Genomic DNA, 17727 nt, shown 5'->3' with positions numbered 1-17727 from the left:
CGCGAAGTGAGGTTATATTGACTCAAGTATTTAAAAAAAAAATTAATTTGTTTTGTTGTTTTTGAAGTTGTTGTGCAATGGTGGGTTGCAGTATACTAGGCTACAATAGCCGAAGCGAACGTAAAATAGGAGGAATATCATTTCACAACTAAGTACCTCTGCTTGAGCGAGAGGGACTGAGGGGGCCACGCTGGTTGCATATCTGTATAATATATCTGTGCCACCATGGAACATATTTACTCCAGAGACGTACCTACTTACTCTAGGGGTGGCCACCACATAGTTGCCAAGAGATAAAATCTCTAAAATACTGATAAGCTGTGGACCATAGAATTGCATTCCTCTGGACAATTGGACTATCTTCTTATAGTCTAGATAATAGCGCAATGGGAATATTTTAGTTTCCAGATTTTTTAATTTCTATTTTGTTATGGCAATAAACCTACCCAGGAAACGAAGACATAGTTATTTCTATTTAATTTTAAAATCTATTTAGTGCACAAAAGTCTTACAATTTTAAGGCTTTAAATTAACAAATAATATTTTAAAATCCGCAACTATTTTCTTTTTCAGTAAAATATCCTATAAAATTATTTCTAAATATATATTGTATCATTACATAGTTGGCAAATTGCCATGAACTTCCGGTGTAAGATAAAGACACGCGGATCTATCGAGAAAAGAACGCGAATAATCATAAAAATAACTAAAAAGCAAGACTTATTTATTAATTTTACATTGTCTCGTTTTTAAAAATGTCCAATAACGGTGCTCCGGACTCTTGGGAAACTCAAGCGGACGTTATAGGTGAACAAGGTGCAAAAGATCCCAATGATGTGTCTAAAAAAATTTCCACGTTGAATGTAAATGCCGTGGAATTCGTGCCTTCTTTTTGTAAGTCTTCATCAGGTGATGACAGCGACTCGCCTACTTCACCACAAAAATCTGAAAGCGGATCTACAGACACCGCAGGAAGTCCTGTCGTGAACGGTACGTCTCTTGTCAATGTTATTCGGTAACTTTATTTTATGTAGAAAGCAAATATTTAAAATATTTTGATCTAAGTACGTAGATAATTCAAAAGAACACTTTATATTTACAGAGTCCACGAAGTACTGTAAAAATATTCGCAATGTTTTTTTTCTTGAATCCAGTTCTAACGGGTTATGCCGTGACACGCGGCGTGATTCTTTAGTTATTCAGAGCCAACTTTCACTCTCAATAGTTTATTCGTTACTATTTTATGTTGGAAAACGTATTTAGAAACGTCATTTCCGAATTTGTGTTGTAATTTTTAAGTTTATATAAAGTGACTGCTGCTTTCACGTTTACCAACTTGAGTCATATTGATAAGTGATACGTGCATGTACCGAAAATTAATATTATTATCGATTGGAATTCATTATCAATATAAAATAACTCTAGAGTGAAATATGAAAGGTAATGTGTTATAATTGTTTATGTAATATACACATAGTTTAGTTTTAAGTAATTTAAGTTTAGGTTAAGTGATTTTTTTTTAAATTTTGTTTTGCTTACTAGTTTTTGTCAATCTTTTCTAGACTAGAAAATGAACAGTAATAAATTGATTGGGTTTGAAGGATGTGGCGATGGTGGTGAAAGTGGTGATGGTAGAGCAGCATCTGCATCACCTCGGGTGGAAGAACCGCCTCCCGTGCCACCAGCTGCGGCAGAAGCTGCTCCACTGCCAGTTCCTCCAGATGTGTCCCCCACGGCTGACAGCTGGGAGGCTGAAGCTGATGATGCCCTACTTACTCCGGAAGACAACAATGATGCAGAGGAAGAAGAAATAGATGCACAGGTATACCAATCTTATAATTTTTTTATATCATACATCAATTCTATAGTTTCACAAGTGATAATAACAAAGGAATGTCATAATGTAGGTCTTTTGTGATAAGACCAACAAAGTTCAACAAATATTCTACATTATAAATCACTGGACTTGTGGAAATAATGTCCCTTATATATAGTGTCCGACCGAAACAGGATTTTCAGCCGAAACCGAACCTTCGGTCTTGGTCCTAGTTTCGGCCGAAACCGAAACTTATTTGAATTTTTATAGCATCGTAAATCTATTGTATTTTTATGCATATTAGGCCAGTAAATAAAGCCGTTTTTTTTGGTCAACCTCGCACTAAATTTCCGATCCTATTTTACTTTATTTTTACGTTAAGGGTCACTTACTGACCTTAAAATCACAAAATGCTGACAGATCCAGGTGGAGCTTCGATCGCAATCGTGAAGGAAAGTTTTTGGCCGATATCTCGAAAACTATCAACTTTAGGGCAAAAGTTATATAGTTCATTATTGTAGAAAATAAAATTTCGCATCTTTTGTTTCCTGTCAACTTTTTTGCGAAACTTACCGTTTACGATTTATTGCCGATATAATGAACCGGTTTTTCTTTTTTGGCTGATAACTTTTAAAAATCGTATTAATCAATAAAAACCGGTTCAATCGGCCATAAATCGTAAACGGTAAGTTTTACAACTGTACAGTGTACACATGTCACATGTGATTGCATTGAGTGTTAACAAAAGTCTGCCCATTGCCAGTTTAAACATCTCTGACCTGTAGTTATAATATTACCATAATACAAAATTGTCATGAACAAAACTTATCAAACAGTCACCAAGGAAAATAATAAAAGCTCTGTACTGTGAAGTGTGTGCGAGATCTCATTACATTTAACATAAACAATCTCCAGCCATGGCAACTCGCGGGACACATAAACAAAGGCCTGCTGATAGGTACCTAATATTTGAAATATAAACATACGGCAATTAATGAGGCCCAGCAATAGACTAATGATGCGCGACAATTCACGAAGACCTAGTTTCGGCGGGGCCGAAGGTTCGGCCAGTTATTGGCCGAAACCGAAACCGAAACCGAACCTTCGGTCGGTCCTTACTTATATATAGCAGCAAGACATACATACGTCTGTCTGCTAGCTTTCACCACCGTTTCAAGCAGTTTATACTTCACCAGTTCGTGCATGGACCCCACACTGTGAAGCATGAACTGCTTGATATAAAATGTTCATGACGTTGTGAATCCGTGCCTCGTACGTGGCACGGCCTGCTCCCGCCACGTGTTGTCATAAATCATCCCTTAGATGATGCTGTCAGTACTGGGTTAATTTTTAAACAAATAATATTCTAATTAAAGAATTTCAAAACAAAATTAACTTTGTTTTTGATTATTGTTAGTGGAATACTACAATTGTATTGTACTACTACTACTACTACTACTTGTTACTAACTATTGTTAGTTATTATTCTCACAAATCGTTTATTTTCGCACTAATCCTAGAATTTTTAATTTTTTTTGTATTGTAATATGTGCTTAGTTTAGGAGATAGGGGCTGAGAAATTAAATTCGTAAATTTGCCACCTTGAGGCTTATTAGTTCATAATAAAGTTGATTTTTTCGATAAACTGTTCAAAATGCTTCAACAAGATTCAATCAAAAGGGTGTGCCAAATTTTTTTTAAGTTCATTTTTATGTTGAGATCTTTATATATTTTATCTTTAAAACAGTGACAAGTTTCTATAACTACCCAACTTCACACCTCGTAAGTTTTTTATTTAAAACTGTGTCACACAGACATGCACAGTAAATGAAACCACAAGGGTTTTACTGATATTTTGAGTTTCATAATTATAGGTATACTTTTAAATATGAAACATGTTTTATTGTAAAATAATCGTTAACATCCTTACATTTTAAAATAGAAGCAGACCAGTTCATGTGGTACAGTTCATCGAGTATAAGTTCTCGTATTTTTTTAGGTCTAAAAATTCTTGGCATTTTGAAAATAAAAATTTCTATAAAATTTTTTGGATCTTCTTAACATAAAGTTTGATGCTTTATTAGTCAGGAATAATATTTACTTTCATTGCATGTATCAATTTCATGCAAAATTTGCCAAAATATCCTGTAAATAAACAAAAGCATGCACACACTATATTACTTTTCAATGAACTGAGCGCCAAGAAGTCACAGCCAAACCTGTGCAGGCACATGGATTTGGGTGATATCTTTATCTCTCATTCCATAGAGTCAAAATGGTTTTGTAGTTACTAATACGATTTAAACAGTGTAAACTCAGAAATGAAATACAAGGAATGTCGAGTTTCGGGCAATTTAAAAAAAATTATATCAACAAATATATATCTAACAGCCAAAAATGGAAAGCAGATATGAATTCAGCACATTTTAATCTTTACAGCCATGATATTTTTTATTAAAAGGCCAGTAAGACCAGTGTTATGCAACCATTTCATAAACCACTATTATGAACTCAGTGTTTTTCTCATTCATTTGACATCCCACTCGATACAATAGCAAAAAAAAATTTAATGGCCCTCCTTTTTTGGATGTCAGATCGATCAGATCGATTTTGTTCATATAAAATGTAGGTTATGTCACCTGGACCATAACAACAAAATTAATTGACACCTCATTCATCAAAATCGGCCCAGTAGTTTAGCAGCTGCAGTGGAACACACATAGATACAAACATACATACGTAGACTGCCAAAATCATAACCCTTCCTTTTCGCTTTGCTGTAGTCGGGTAAAAACAGAAAAAATCCAACTTATTGCCCTCTCGATTACCATGGCAGGATAGAGCATTTCCTATTCTTACTTTAAACATGTTGTATTGCTTATCAGACATCCACACAATATGGGTTAGATTATTTTTTTATGAAAAATGATTTAGATATAATTCTAGATTAGCACATGCCTAGTTTATCTAATACCATATTATATATTTTATGGAGATAAATTTCCTTGACGATTTTAAAATTAGATGTTTTTCAAAATTAGGATAGCTGCAGTTTTCCTTTTGCCCTAAAATGTTGTTACTGTCAATAACTGACTATATTATGTTTGTCAAATACTGTAAATACTTGTATTCTTGTTAAAGTCAGCTAGGCACATCAGCGCCACTAGATGGCGTTGATTTTGTAATTAGACTTTTTTATGAATATGCATATTTTGTATAATAATATGGTACCCGATTCTAGCGTTATATTTGTAACTAGCTTATGCTCGCGACTTCGTTCGCGTGGACTACACAAATTTCAAACCCCTATTTCAATTATAGGGGTTGAATTATGAAAAATCCTTAGCGGATGTCTACATCATAATAGCTATCTGCATGCCAAATTTCAGCCCGATCCATCCAGTAGTTCGAGCTGTGCGCGTTGATAGATCAGTCAGTCAGTCAGTCACTCACCTTTTCCTTTTCCACTACAAAGTAAAAAATAACTTTTGTTTCTACACGTGTATGTATGAATGAAGTCTGGCGAGCATAATAAAAGACACTAGAAATCAAAGCTTGAAGCTCGCTCGACTTCAATATACATACACTGTAGAAACAAAAGTTATTTTTTACTTTGAAGTGGTTTTGGAAGTCGGTTTTTTAACATTTTTTAATCACAAAGCAGTAGTAACTACTGTAGTAGTTATATATTTTTAATAACTACTGTAGTAGTTACTAATAGTGTATGAGTAACTACTCTTTTCACTTGATTATCGAGTGTATAGTTTTTGCACAAAGCAGTAGTCACTTTTAGGAACTACTGTAGTAGTTACTAATAAAATACTATTAGTAACTACTCTTTTCACTCGATTTTCATGTTGCATAGAGGCGTAAAATCCAGATAGGAAGAAAGGTAGTTTGATATACATTCCATGTTTTATGTAATTTAACTAACTATAATACCAGAACAAAATCATCTTCTCAAAACTGCCTTTTCTCACTTATTACCATCTCGATTAACTTAATAGTTAGAGAGTACTGTTATTTGGAAATTACAGGCAGTTTACAAGAAATTCAAATGAATGAATGAAATGTGTCATAAAAAAGTGGCTTCTTTATTGTACACCAAAAGATAAATACAAATATGCAAAATTAAACTTAAATATAAAATAAAAACAGGTAGAATGGTGGCCTTATTACTGAATTTGCATGCATATTATAGTTCTTTTTCTACATTATTTATTTAAGTCTTAATATGTACTGCAAAATTTATTAAAAATAAATGGGTATTATATTTCCAGCTAAAATGTCACATTATGGTTCAAAAGTTTAAACTCATACAATAATAATTAGAAAAGCCGTGTTTATTCTCTATTGATGCTGAATGAACCCTTATTTTTTTTTCGTTTATTTAAGTTATAGCTTAGTTATTAACACACTAATGGGGCCGATTCTCTAGTACACAATCTCTAAACTAAACTAAATTAACAGGTCTAAATTTAGTGCTTTCCTTTTCCGCAAGCAACATTATGAAAGGGATAGCAATAGATTTAGACGTGATATTTTAGTTTAGTTTAGAGATTGTGTACAAAGGAATTAGCCACATTGTCTCATTCTTTAAAATTTCGTGTCATTTAGGATGATGGAGAAATAGCAATAAAGATCCCTAAGCCAAAAAAGCCAACCCGAGTAGAGGATACACGCAGCAAGAAAGAACATGTAAATGTTGTGTTCATCGGTCATGTCGGTGAGTGAAAATTTTGATATCATTTAATATAAAGACATAATCATAATTCATAACATTTTGTATGAAATTTCATCCATGTTAATATAAATGTGAAAGTGTGTCTGTCATGATTCAACTACGAAACCAATTTTGATGAAACCACAGAGATAGCTTGCTACTACTATTGATACATGTATTCTAGCTATTCTAAAGGATTTATGATTTGCATCCTGGAGACATAGCATACTTTAATAACAGAAAATGAGATTTAAGAGAAGACAAGAAGAAGAAAATAAGAATGAATTAGAATAGGACTTTTAATAACCCTAAATCCACACGAATGAAGTTGTGAGCATCAGCTAGTATTAAATAAAGATTTTAAGTACAGTTATAAAAATTAATTTGATTGGTCATTAAAAATTACATACTTTGTACTGTGTGTATACATAATAAAATAAATATATTTGTACTAGTTGATGCCCACAAATTCGTCCAATGGATATGGGTTTTTAAAAATCCTTTCTAAAGCAAAGGCTGCATTTTATCCTGGAAACTCTTAGATTTTCCAGGATAAAATGCAGCCTTTGCCTTAATTCAGGTTATAAGCTATCGCCTTTCCTTTAGAAGCTAAATTGGTTATCATTGTAGTGTAAAGGAGTAACAAACATTTGAACTTTTTAATACTTTTTAAAAAATCTCAAAGTATACATATTTTTCAGATGCTGGAAAATCTACAATTGGTGGACAAATTATGTCACTGACAGGAATGGTAGACAAGAGAACTTTAGAGAAATACGAACGAGAGGCCAGAGAGAAATCAAGAGAATCATGGTATCTTTCCTGGGCTCTTGACACCAATCAAGAAGGTAAACAAAGGAATAGATTTATTGTGATAATATACACGTCAAGTGTTTGCGTCATCAAGTCAGTACATATTATGTTTGTCGGGCTATGTACTAGTTGATCGGGCCTGGCTTCCCTTGGATGAAATTTGAGATACTAAGTTAATTAATGGTGCACATTGTGTGTGTGTGTTACAACACAATGTTAACTACATTAGCAGATCCAAAAGTATTGCTATTCTTATCTGCTATTGCGGTGGCCACAAGTGTGGATGAGGATTACTAAGCCGTTTTATTTAAATTTATACAGAGCGGGACAAGGGAAAGACTGTGGAAGTTGGAAGAGCATATTTTGAGACTGACAAGAAGCATTTTACGATCCTTGATGCTCCCGGCCACAAGAGTTTCGTACCTAACATGATTGGCGGAGCGGCGCAGGCTGATCTAGCTGTACTTGTATGTATCGTTTTGGAAGCTTTTAATTGAAAACTATACATATTTTATACTATCTACTACTACTGCTAACTATTTATGCTATATGCTGACCTCTTAAGATTTTTTGGTCATGATTTGTTGCATGATGAATTTAGATTTTTGGTGGCTAATCAGATTGTGGATGATTCCCGGATTTCAAGATATTACTTTTAATATTTGATTTGATTAATTGCAGGTTATATCTGCAAGGAAAGGTGAATTCGAAACAGGATTCGACCGAGGCGGACAGACTCGTGAGCATGCCATGTTAGCAAAGACCGCAGGTGTGAAGCATTTAGTTGCACTTGTTAACAAAATGGATGACCCCACAGTTAACTGGGATGAAAAGAGGTAATACTTTCCTAAACATTTTTATCTTTTACATAGTAAGCTTTTTTTTCAATATACAATCATTTGCTTTATTTACTAACCACAAATTGAAATAAAGTTTAGTCCTCAATATCTGGTAATATCACTATCTAGTCGGCCGATTAGTCTGCCGTTTTTCCACTGACTAATCGGGTAGTCGGCCAATGTCATAGTCGGTCCATCTCTAATAATAATATTTATTACTAGCTTATGCTCGCGACTTCGTCCGCGTCGACTTCACATATTTCAAACCCCTATTTCACCCCCTAAGGAATTGAATGTTCCTGAATTGAAGATCCTTTCTTAGCGGATGCCTACGTCATAATAGCTATCTGCATGCCAAATTTCAGACCAATCCGTCCAGTAGTTTGAGCTGTGCGTTCATAGATCAGTCGGTCTGTCCTTTTCCTTTTATATATGTAGACCATTTCATCATGTAAGTTTTGACTGACGCTACCCTCAATTATAGTATAGGCACGCATTATAGTTTGATTTGACACCTAAGCGGTAATACGACGCTCGTACAAATCGCTTCAATTTGAAAGTAACTTGAAAGATTTATTTAAATAAAAATTGTGGTAATTCTTTCAGATACAATGAATGTCGAGACAAAATCCTTCCATACCTTAAAAAACTTGGCTTCAATACGGCTAAAGACTTATCTTTCTTGCCTGTATCAGGGCAAACTGGACAAGGTTTACTGGAAAGAGTAAGTTACCTATACTTTGTACGTATATTTGTTTATATATTGAAGAATATTTAAGTCATTGTGAAATCAACCCACACAGGTTCGCACATAAAAATCGATGGAAAAATTGCATATAGCCAAATATATTGAACAATTCTAGTTGATAGATTTTAGTAAAAATTGGAGTAACAGGTTTGGACAAAACTTATAGAATACTAGATGATGCCCATGACATCCTCCGTCTGGATTTAAGTAGTAAAATCCTGTGGGAACTCTTTGATTATCTTTAATAAAAAGTAGCCTACACCTTTCCCCGTGATGTAAGCTAACTTGTATCATATTTCATCAAAATCGGTTAAACTGTTGGGCCATGAAAAGCAGACAGACAGGCACACTTTTTATAATATTAGTATGGATTCTTCATAATTACTATTTTATTTGTAATAGGTAACTGAGGAAATTTGTCCCTGGTACCGCGGTCCATCGTTTATTCAACTGATCGACGAACTGCCGTCCCTCAACCGCAAGATGGACGGTCCATTCATAATGCCCGTCGTGGACAAATACAAGGACATGGGCACAGTGCTCATGGGCAAGGTGGAGGCGGGCACCACGCGCAAAGGCAGTACTCTGTTCCTTATGCCTAATCGGGTATGTATTCTGGTCATTATGCCTGTCTTCGACAAGTACAAGGACATGGGCAAGATGGAGGCGGGCACCACGCGCAAAGGCAGTACTCTGTACCTTATGCCTAATCGGGTATGTATATTGCGTACAACATTGGCAGTCTGTTCATAATGCCTGTCTTGGACAGGTGTAGTCCGCGACAGGTTGACATGGCAATGGGTTAGCGCGGGGACTGTGTGGGTGTGCGAGGCGTTCCAAGGATTGCATGACAGGACATGGGCACAGTGCTCTGGGGCAAGGTGAAGGTGGGCACCACGCCTACTCTGTTTGATTAATTAATAACTCTATGATTTTCTGGGATAAAAAGTAGAATATATCACTCGCCAGCCTTTAACTATGTCGCTGTGAAAAAATCTGTGATGCTTAGTGGTTAGGATGTCCACCTCCTAATCGGAAGTCGGGGGTTCGATCCCACGCACGCAGCTCTAACTTTTCGGGGCATTTTAAGTGATTAAATATCACTTGCTTTAATGGTGAAGGAAAACACCGTAAGGAAACCTGCAAGCCTGAGAGTGTTCCATAATGTTCTCGAAAGTGTGTGAAGTCTGTCAATCCGCACTGGCCAGCGTGATAGACCATGGCCAAAACCCTTCTCACTCTGAGACGAGACCCGTTCTCTGTAGTGAGCCAGCGATGGGTTGATCATGATGATGTAAAAAACTCAATTTATTATTCCGTTGCAGTGTGATTGTAGAAAAAACTAATCACATCAACTTTTTAAATTCCAGGTCCAAGTGACAGTAGATCAATTATGGTCAGATGATATTGAGGTGACTTCAATTGGCCCGGGCGAAAACGTGAAAGTTAAACTCAAAGGAATTGAAGAAGAGGATGTCTCCCCTGGCTTTGTCCTCTGTGACACGGCCGATCCAATCACTACTGGCAGGGTAAGTGATGATTCATACTATGCCATGATGGAGTCCTTCTATTCCCCTGTACAAATTAGGGCTGCAGCAGTTGTTTTCCATGTCCCCCTGTATTTGGCTACCACCTTGACATGGTTCCACGAGAGTCCCACTCAGGGCTGTCTCCTCCAAGTGTTGGTGGATGGGCCATGTCTCGTTCAACCAACAGGCTGCCATTGAAACGCCACTTGAGCATCGTTTTCCTCCTCTCTTTGCAAAATACGCCTGACCCATCGCCATCGCGTCTAGGGTTAATGACATGTTTCCCACAAGTCTTCATTCCTGATGTTTGGCCAGAAAATGCGGAGAATAGCCCTGAGGCACTTATTAAAGAAAACCTGAATTTAGTGGATTAGCAATTCAGTTGTTTTTCATATTTCATAATTCATACCCATATAGAGACTGACTTATATGTATACTGTCAAACAGTGCCATGCCACCGGTTTTATAATAATTCATCATCATCATCATCATCAGCCTGTGGACGTCCACTGTTGGACATAGGTCTTCCCTAAAGAGCGCCACCACATCCGGTCCTCAGCCTTCCTCATCCAGCCACTTCCCGCCAGCCTCTTTATATCGTCGGTCCATCGTGCTGGAGGGCGTCCCACACTACGCTTGCTTAAACGCGGTCTCCACTCAAGGACTTTCCGGCTCCAACGGCCATCGCCTCTACGACAGGCATGACCTGCCCACTTATAATAATTGCTTCATAACAAAATATTGTTGGATCAGTGCGCTACTTTGCGGAAGTCCATGATACACAACGAATTTAATTCGCTATAATCTGTCAAAACAGACAAATCTGTTTGGTGTGATATGCAACATCCGCCCTCCCACTGCTAAACATGTAGGAAAAGCAAGCCACCAAGTAAACAATATTCACCACTAACACAAATATTTTAAAACACACTCAACATCCATGTTTCTCACTCTATGAATAGTGTTTTGTCTAGCTTTTATTTCTAATATTTCTATATTCATAGATGAAAATTTGTTTCAGATATTTGATGCCCAAGTGGTCATATTGGAACACAAGTCCATCATTTGTGCGGGTTACTCCGCCGTTATGCACATACATTGCGCCGCTGAGGAAGTTACTGTTAAGGTAACTATCTCCATATTCATTAGAATCATTGAATTATGTATATGAGCCGGTGACAACCTAGTGCTAAAACATCGGCCTTATTCTATTCGGTAGGTCGGGAGTTCGATACCGGGCACGCACTTTCTTTTCATAGTTATTAATTCACGACAGTTAGGAAACTACATCAGAAATTTTCACGCAAATGCCGATAACAACAACTGTACCAAGTTTCAACTCGATCGGTCGAACGATGAGCGAACGTATAGCTAACGAACGAACAAGCACACATATGTTAATTATTTTAATTTTATAATAGACATGCATAAGAGAGGCTATCTACCTCGCACGCTGGTGAGTCGATTTTCTTTCATTTTAAAATTATTGTCCCCACTACACATTAAGGAGCTTTAATACGTTTCTAATCTAGGTAACAAAACTTAACTAGGATGACAGGTTATAATGTTGCACTAGGTACTGTCAAACCTATCAATTAGTAAAAATAAGTTTAAAGATTGGTGTGCAACTGAATTACCACCATTTTCTTACCGATAAGAAGAGAATAGGCACCTTTTACACTAGACCGTGATCTAACCACTAAATCACGGTTTTCAGATTTTCCCCTTCCAAATTTCATGATTCTAGTTGTGGGAAGTTCCCTATAGGTTTTGATTCCCTCAAATTGACAGACAACAAACAACGATGTGATCCTATAAGGGTTCCTTTTTTTCTTTTGAGGTACGGAACCCTGAAAAAGTTATAGAACCTTGAACATAAAGTTTTTATTAATTTTTGTTTGCAGGCGTTAATCTGTTTGGTAGACAAGAAGACTGGAGATAAATCTAAGACGCGGCCGCGGTTCGTGAAGCAAGACCAAGTGGCCATCATGAGGATAGAGTGCGCGGGCGTCATCTGCCTCGAACCTTTCAAGAAGTTTGCCCAAATGGGCAGGTTCACATTAAGAGACGAAAGTGAGTACTTACGGTTATTTTGTCTTATGCCTTGCGCATTTTTGCTACTTAGAAAAGGCGATGGCTGGCACAGTATGGAGCATGAAAAATGAAAAAATCTTTATTATTCTCTTTACATTGCCTTAAAAGTAAAGAATGGTAACAACTGCTTTAGTTAGAAACTGTGTTACAGTTGTTAACGCCCACCTCCAGATTGAGAAATTAGTTACAGAAGAAATAATAATAAAGAAGAAAAAGCACAATGTTAAAAAACCGGCCAAGTGCGAGTCAGGCTCGCGCAATGAGGGTTCCGTATTTTTTCGACATTTTGCACGATAATTCAACAACTATGATGCATAAAAATAAATAAAAATCTGTTTTAGAATGTACAGGTGAAGACCTTTCATATGATACCCCACTTGATATAGTCACTCACTTCGAAAGTTGAAAATACTAATTATTAGTTCATGACCACAATTTAATTTTTTTGTGTGATCTAACCCTAAATTCACGGTTTTCAGATTTTTTACCAAATGTCAGCTCTAAGATCTACCTACCTGCCAAATTTCATGATTCTAGGTCAACGGCAAGTACCCTGTAGGTTTTTTGACAGACAGACAGACAGACAAACAACAAAGTGATCCTATAAGGGTTACGTTTTTCCTTTAGAGGTACGGAACCCTAAAAATCAATGAAAATTATGTTAGATTAATATATATGTGTGTGTGTGTTTTTGTGTGTGTGTGTTGCATGTTAGCATGTTACGGATATTCGCAAATGCGCAATATTCGCATTCATTCAGACCTCCGCATCTGCATCAATCAATGGAGAGCTTTTACGGATGCGGATTCATATTTGCAACAAGTAACGATCTGCAAAGAAAGTGGACGGAGCCAGAGTGGCGCGTGCCTCGCGCGTATTTGCCAATTGATATCTTCGTTTGCTAACTTGCAATCAAAAAGTGTACAATGGTACCCAGCTGGGTTGTTACGTATATTTGCATCCGCATCGCATGCGCGGAACATTCGCATTATTTCAGACATCTGCATCCGTGGATGTGAACTAATAATCCGCAACAACCCTGGTATAGAGGTACTATGCCCTGACCAGAAACTGTTGCGACCAAAAGCTGCATACAGTTTGACCTAAATTTTGAATTAATCCCTAGTTTTTCATTGAAAGCAGCGGGATTTTTGTATTTTTAAGAATAAAAAACCGGCCAAGTGCGAGTCAGACTCGCGCACTGAGGGTTCCGTACTACAATCGTATTTTATCGACATTTTGCACGAAAATTCAAAAATTATGATGCATAAAAATAAATAAATATTCTGGGTATAAGCTATCCCACTATCACTTTCGCATTTATAATAAGTAATATAAGTATGTATAGTCTGCGACAGGTCGAGATGGCAATCGGGGAGGGAACGCCCCGCACACCCTTACATCCCCCACCCTAAAACCCGGTGCGGGCAAGCGAGGATAATGTGCGGAGTGCAGGGCGTCCTCCCGCCTCATACCCCGATTGCCATCTCGACCTATCGCGTACTATATATTAGTGGTCACGGTATCAACTACGATAATATGCTATTTAATTTACTAATATTTTTCTTTGTTCCAGATAAAACTATCGCGATCGGCAAAGTCCTTAAGGTGATCGAGTAAATTTGGCACTATGACTCGTATTTTAGTTAGGATAGGCCTTTCCAAAACCCGTATCATCGGAGAATGCATATAATATGTAATTCTGAATTTTGGGATCTTATGTGAAAGCTCCGAGTGCGTCGCTTCATCGGTGTTTGTTATATAGAGAAGCTAGTCCTCGCGGAATATTACTGTTTACAGCCACTGCCATCGAGCAAAATTACACTTTTACACCAAACAGACAAGGAGGATGTTTCTTGTGAATGAAATGCATAGTAATAAATAATAATATTACTTAAATACTGATTTAAACTAATCGTGTTATGGTCTTAAATCACCTAAAACGTGAATATATAAAGAAATATGAGTTACTTATAACTATAGTAATATATGTACATTTTAAGATTCTGTTATGCCTGTTTTAAAAATCCCTAAGGCCTAGTGTCCATCTGCAAGTTTTCTATAGAAGTCAATATATAATCTGTTAACTAAACTAACAAGTCTAAATCTAGTGCTGTCCTTTCACACGGAGAGCATTATGAAAAGGATAGCAATAGATTTAGACCTGTCATTTTAGCTTAGAGATTGTGATAAGTGCAATACAAATACAATACGGTATTTGACAACTAGTCAAATCAGTCACTTTTTATCAAACGTCAAAACGCGGGCTTAGTCTGCGAGATTCTATGAAATACTGGAATGTGACGTCACATCATAATGACGTACTTTTTTTAGTTTAATCCAAGATCCTCTATTTAATAATCACAGAGAAATAATTTATTTTTGATATAGTCAAATACCTAATTGTTAGCCCCAATGTCATTGTTATGTCAATTTCTGCAAGCTTAGTATAAGTTGCAGAAGTTGTCATGCTGTGAGTGTTTACACAGTGCAAAAAGCTGACTTCTGCAACAATTTGCTTAAGTTACTTGCCAGTGAACACTTGGCCTACGAATAATAGGCACGTTTTAATTTACAAAAATAATTAAATATTTTTATTATTCGTTTCATTCATAAGAATCTTACTAATACTGTCTCTGAGACTTGCAATAAAATAGTGCTTTTTCTTTTAAGTATAGAAACAAGTTACGCTAGCAACGGAATACTGTCTTGCGTTATTTATTACAGTGAAAAACCAGCTGATATTGACAATATCCTGAGTATTTTTTGGAATTTTTTTATTTGTGCCACACAACTAAAACACGATTTGAGTAGTTGTAAAATTATCAATTTTAAATGCTCACGAGTATGTATAACTGAGATCATAAGTGCATAATATTAGGATTTGTTGCGCTTTATATTGGGAAAACTTTTAAAGAAATAGTTATGGTCAAACAAACTGAATTCTGTTTAATATTATTTAATATTTATTTGTTTAAATTAAATTTTATTAGAATTTTTATAAGACTAATATTTTGTTTAAAATTAAATGATTATTCTAAAGGACAAACTATAAATGAAACAGGTTCAGCATTACTATCGCATAGACAAATTTTCTGCCTCAATTTTACGAAATAAAAATTATTTATTTTAAAAGTATATTTTAACTAGATGATGCCCGCGATTTCGTGCGCATGGATTTAGGTTTTTAAAAATCCCGTGGGTACTCGGGTTTTCTGGGATGAAAAGTATGTTCTTCCGCCGGTTGCAAGCTATCTCTACTATTATAGCTATAGCTATTTCATCAAAATCGGTTAAACGATGGGCCGTAAAAAGCTAGCAGACAGGCAAATACACTTTCGCATTTATAATATTAGTAGTATGGATGGATATGTATTTCGTGAGTAAGTGTCAATAGTGGGTGTTCTATGTGCTCTTATTTCATGACACTGCATAACTCGGCAATGATGTTTAACATAAAAATATTTTTGTACATTTGCACAATACAATGTAATATAACTTGTAGCTTGATAGGAGGGTGGGTTTTGGAGTGTATCCGAGCCATGATTTTCCAGGAAGTTAATGAGGGCAAAAGATTTATGTTTGTTTAATAATAAATCAGTGAATGTCATGCAAATGAAATGGGGTAAGCGTTTCTGAACGTCTTGGTAGCATGAAATAATAAGAGCACTATGAATCATTGAATGCCTTGATAATACTACGACGGGAAATGTGGATGAAGCTCTCATATTATACTGTTGTTGGGATGTTCATCACATAGCGTATCACAGATATTAATGAGTTATGCCTAACCATATTTATTTTCTGGCAGTAATTAATAAGTAATAATACTTATAATTATACAACAGGAGCTGTGCTCATTGAATGAAGGTAGTCGTATATTGCAATGATCATCATCCTGATCGAATAGTGAAACCTATATTTTCACATAATATAATGAATTATTACGTAATTATTATATTACTGGCCCAATACTTTTAATGCCAGATTGATTTATTTCAAATTATTTGCTATACTTATAAATAACTAGATGATGCCCGCGACTTCGTCCGCGTGGATTTAGGGTTTGAAAATCCTGTGGGAACTCTTCAATTTTCCGGGATAAAAAGTAGCCTATGTCCTTTCCCAGGATGTAAGCTATCTCTATACCAAATTTCGTCAAAATCGGTTGAACGGTTGAGCCGTGAAAAGCTAGCAGACAGACAGACAGACACACTTTCGCATTTATAATATTAGTATGGATAACAGATTGTTTTACTGAAAAAAAATATTCGTGTAGATCCAACTCATAACAATTATGTATGTTTATAATATTGATTATATTACTTGCAATATTTTTTATAAAATTATGGTAATAGATAATAAATTATTGCTCTGATTAACGACCAATAAGCGGGCAAAGCTCCAACGTGGTGTTTCTGTTACGGCTCACACATCCATTGCTTTCAAATCGAGTTTCGTGAAATACATACAGGTTGAATAACGAAACGATCAGTTCACACCACATGTACACATGTAATTGATGAAATTAGTTAATCGTCATTTTAATTCTTAATTTTGAAGTTAACATGAGAACACAAATTACTTAGATGAAACGAAACACAATGGTACTTTTGCGATGTTATGAATAATAATTATGATGGAGTATAAAATATCTGCTTATTAATATAATCAGTTTTCTAACGACCGAGGCGAAATTATGTTATTTGTCAATATTTTGTGTATATCAGTGGACAAAACGTGAGACGAACGTAGCACCCCACCTCGGTTCATCTCTTGCAGTAGTTTGTGACGACGCTTGTAGTGGGGAAGTAGGACGCGGATCGGGGCCGCGTCGTAGTGCCTTTCAGTTCCCGCGCGGGGGCCGCGTCCGTCTCGCGCGCCTCACCGCCGAACGACAACTTTTCGGTTGTCGACAAGTATATTATTTTGTTTAAAATAAAATAAAATTTTATTATAACTTCGGTTTTGTTCTTTTTTACTCAAAAGTCTCTTCGTATCAAAATATCATGATTTGTAAATTAAAACTTTAAATAGGTACATACTACATCATCGGCCGCACCATAGCGTTACAACTTGTCCATCTATGTTAGTAACCAATGTTTCGTAACCAGCTACGAAATTAGAAAGATTAATACTTCGTCTTTTCGTAACTGTCAACCTGA

The 17727-nt window shown here is 36.1% G+C and overlaps 1 protein-coding gene across 2 annotated transcripts; it reads left to right on the top strand.

Moving 5' to 3' along the window:
* Positions 1-607: 607 nt before the first annotated feature.
* Positions 608-17529, top strand: eRF3 (eukaryotic translation release factor 3). 2 transcript variants are annotated; one of them, XM_034974795.2, is made up of 12 exons: positions 608-990; positions 1602-1822; positions 6434-6542; positions 7241-7387; positions 7674-7819; positions 8034-8188; positions 8798-8915; positions 9342-9545; positions 10310-10468; positions 11490-11594; positions 12373-12541; positions 14139-17529. In XM_034974795.2, exons 1-12 carry the CDS (start codon positions 756-758, stop codon positions 14180-14182), a joined length of 1812 nt encoding a protein of 603 aa, XP_034830686.1. In that variant the 5' UTR covers positions 608-755; the 3' UTR covers positions 14183-17529. The 2 variants fall into 2 exon arrangements, with proteins under 2 accessions (XP_034830686.1, XP_034830688.1); XM_034974797.2 differs by lacking the exon at positions 608-990 and adding an exon at positions 1008-1440.
* The last annotated feature ends 198 nt before the right edge of the window (positions 17530-17727 follow it).

The sequence above is a fragment of the Maniola hyperantus genome, chromosome 13, assembly GCF_902806685.2.
Source record: "Maniola hyperantus chromosome 13, iAphHyp1.2, whole genome shotgun sequence".
Classification (NCBI taxonomy): domain Eukaryota; kingdom Metazoa; phylum Arthropoda; class Insecta; order Lepidoptera; family Nymphalidae; genus Maniola; species Maniola hyperantus.
Note: the sequence above shows the minus strand (reverse complement) of the source record. Positions and strands in the feature narration are given on the sequence as shown.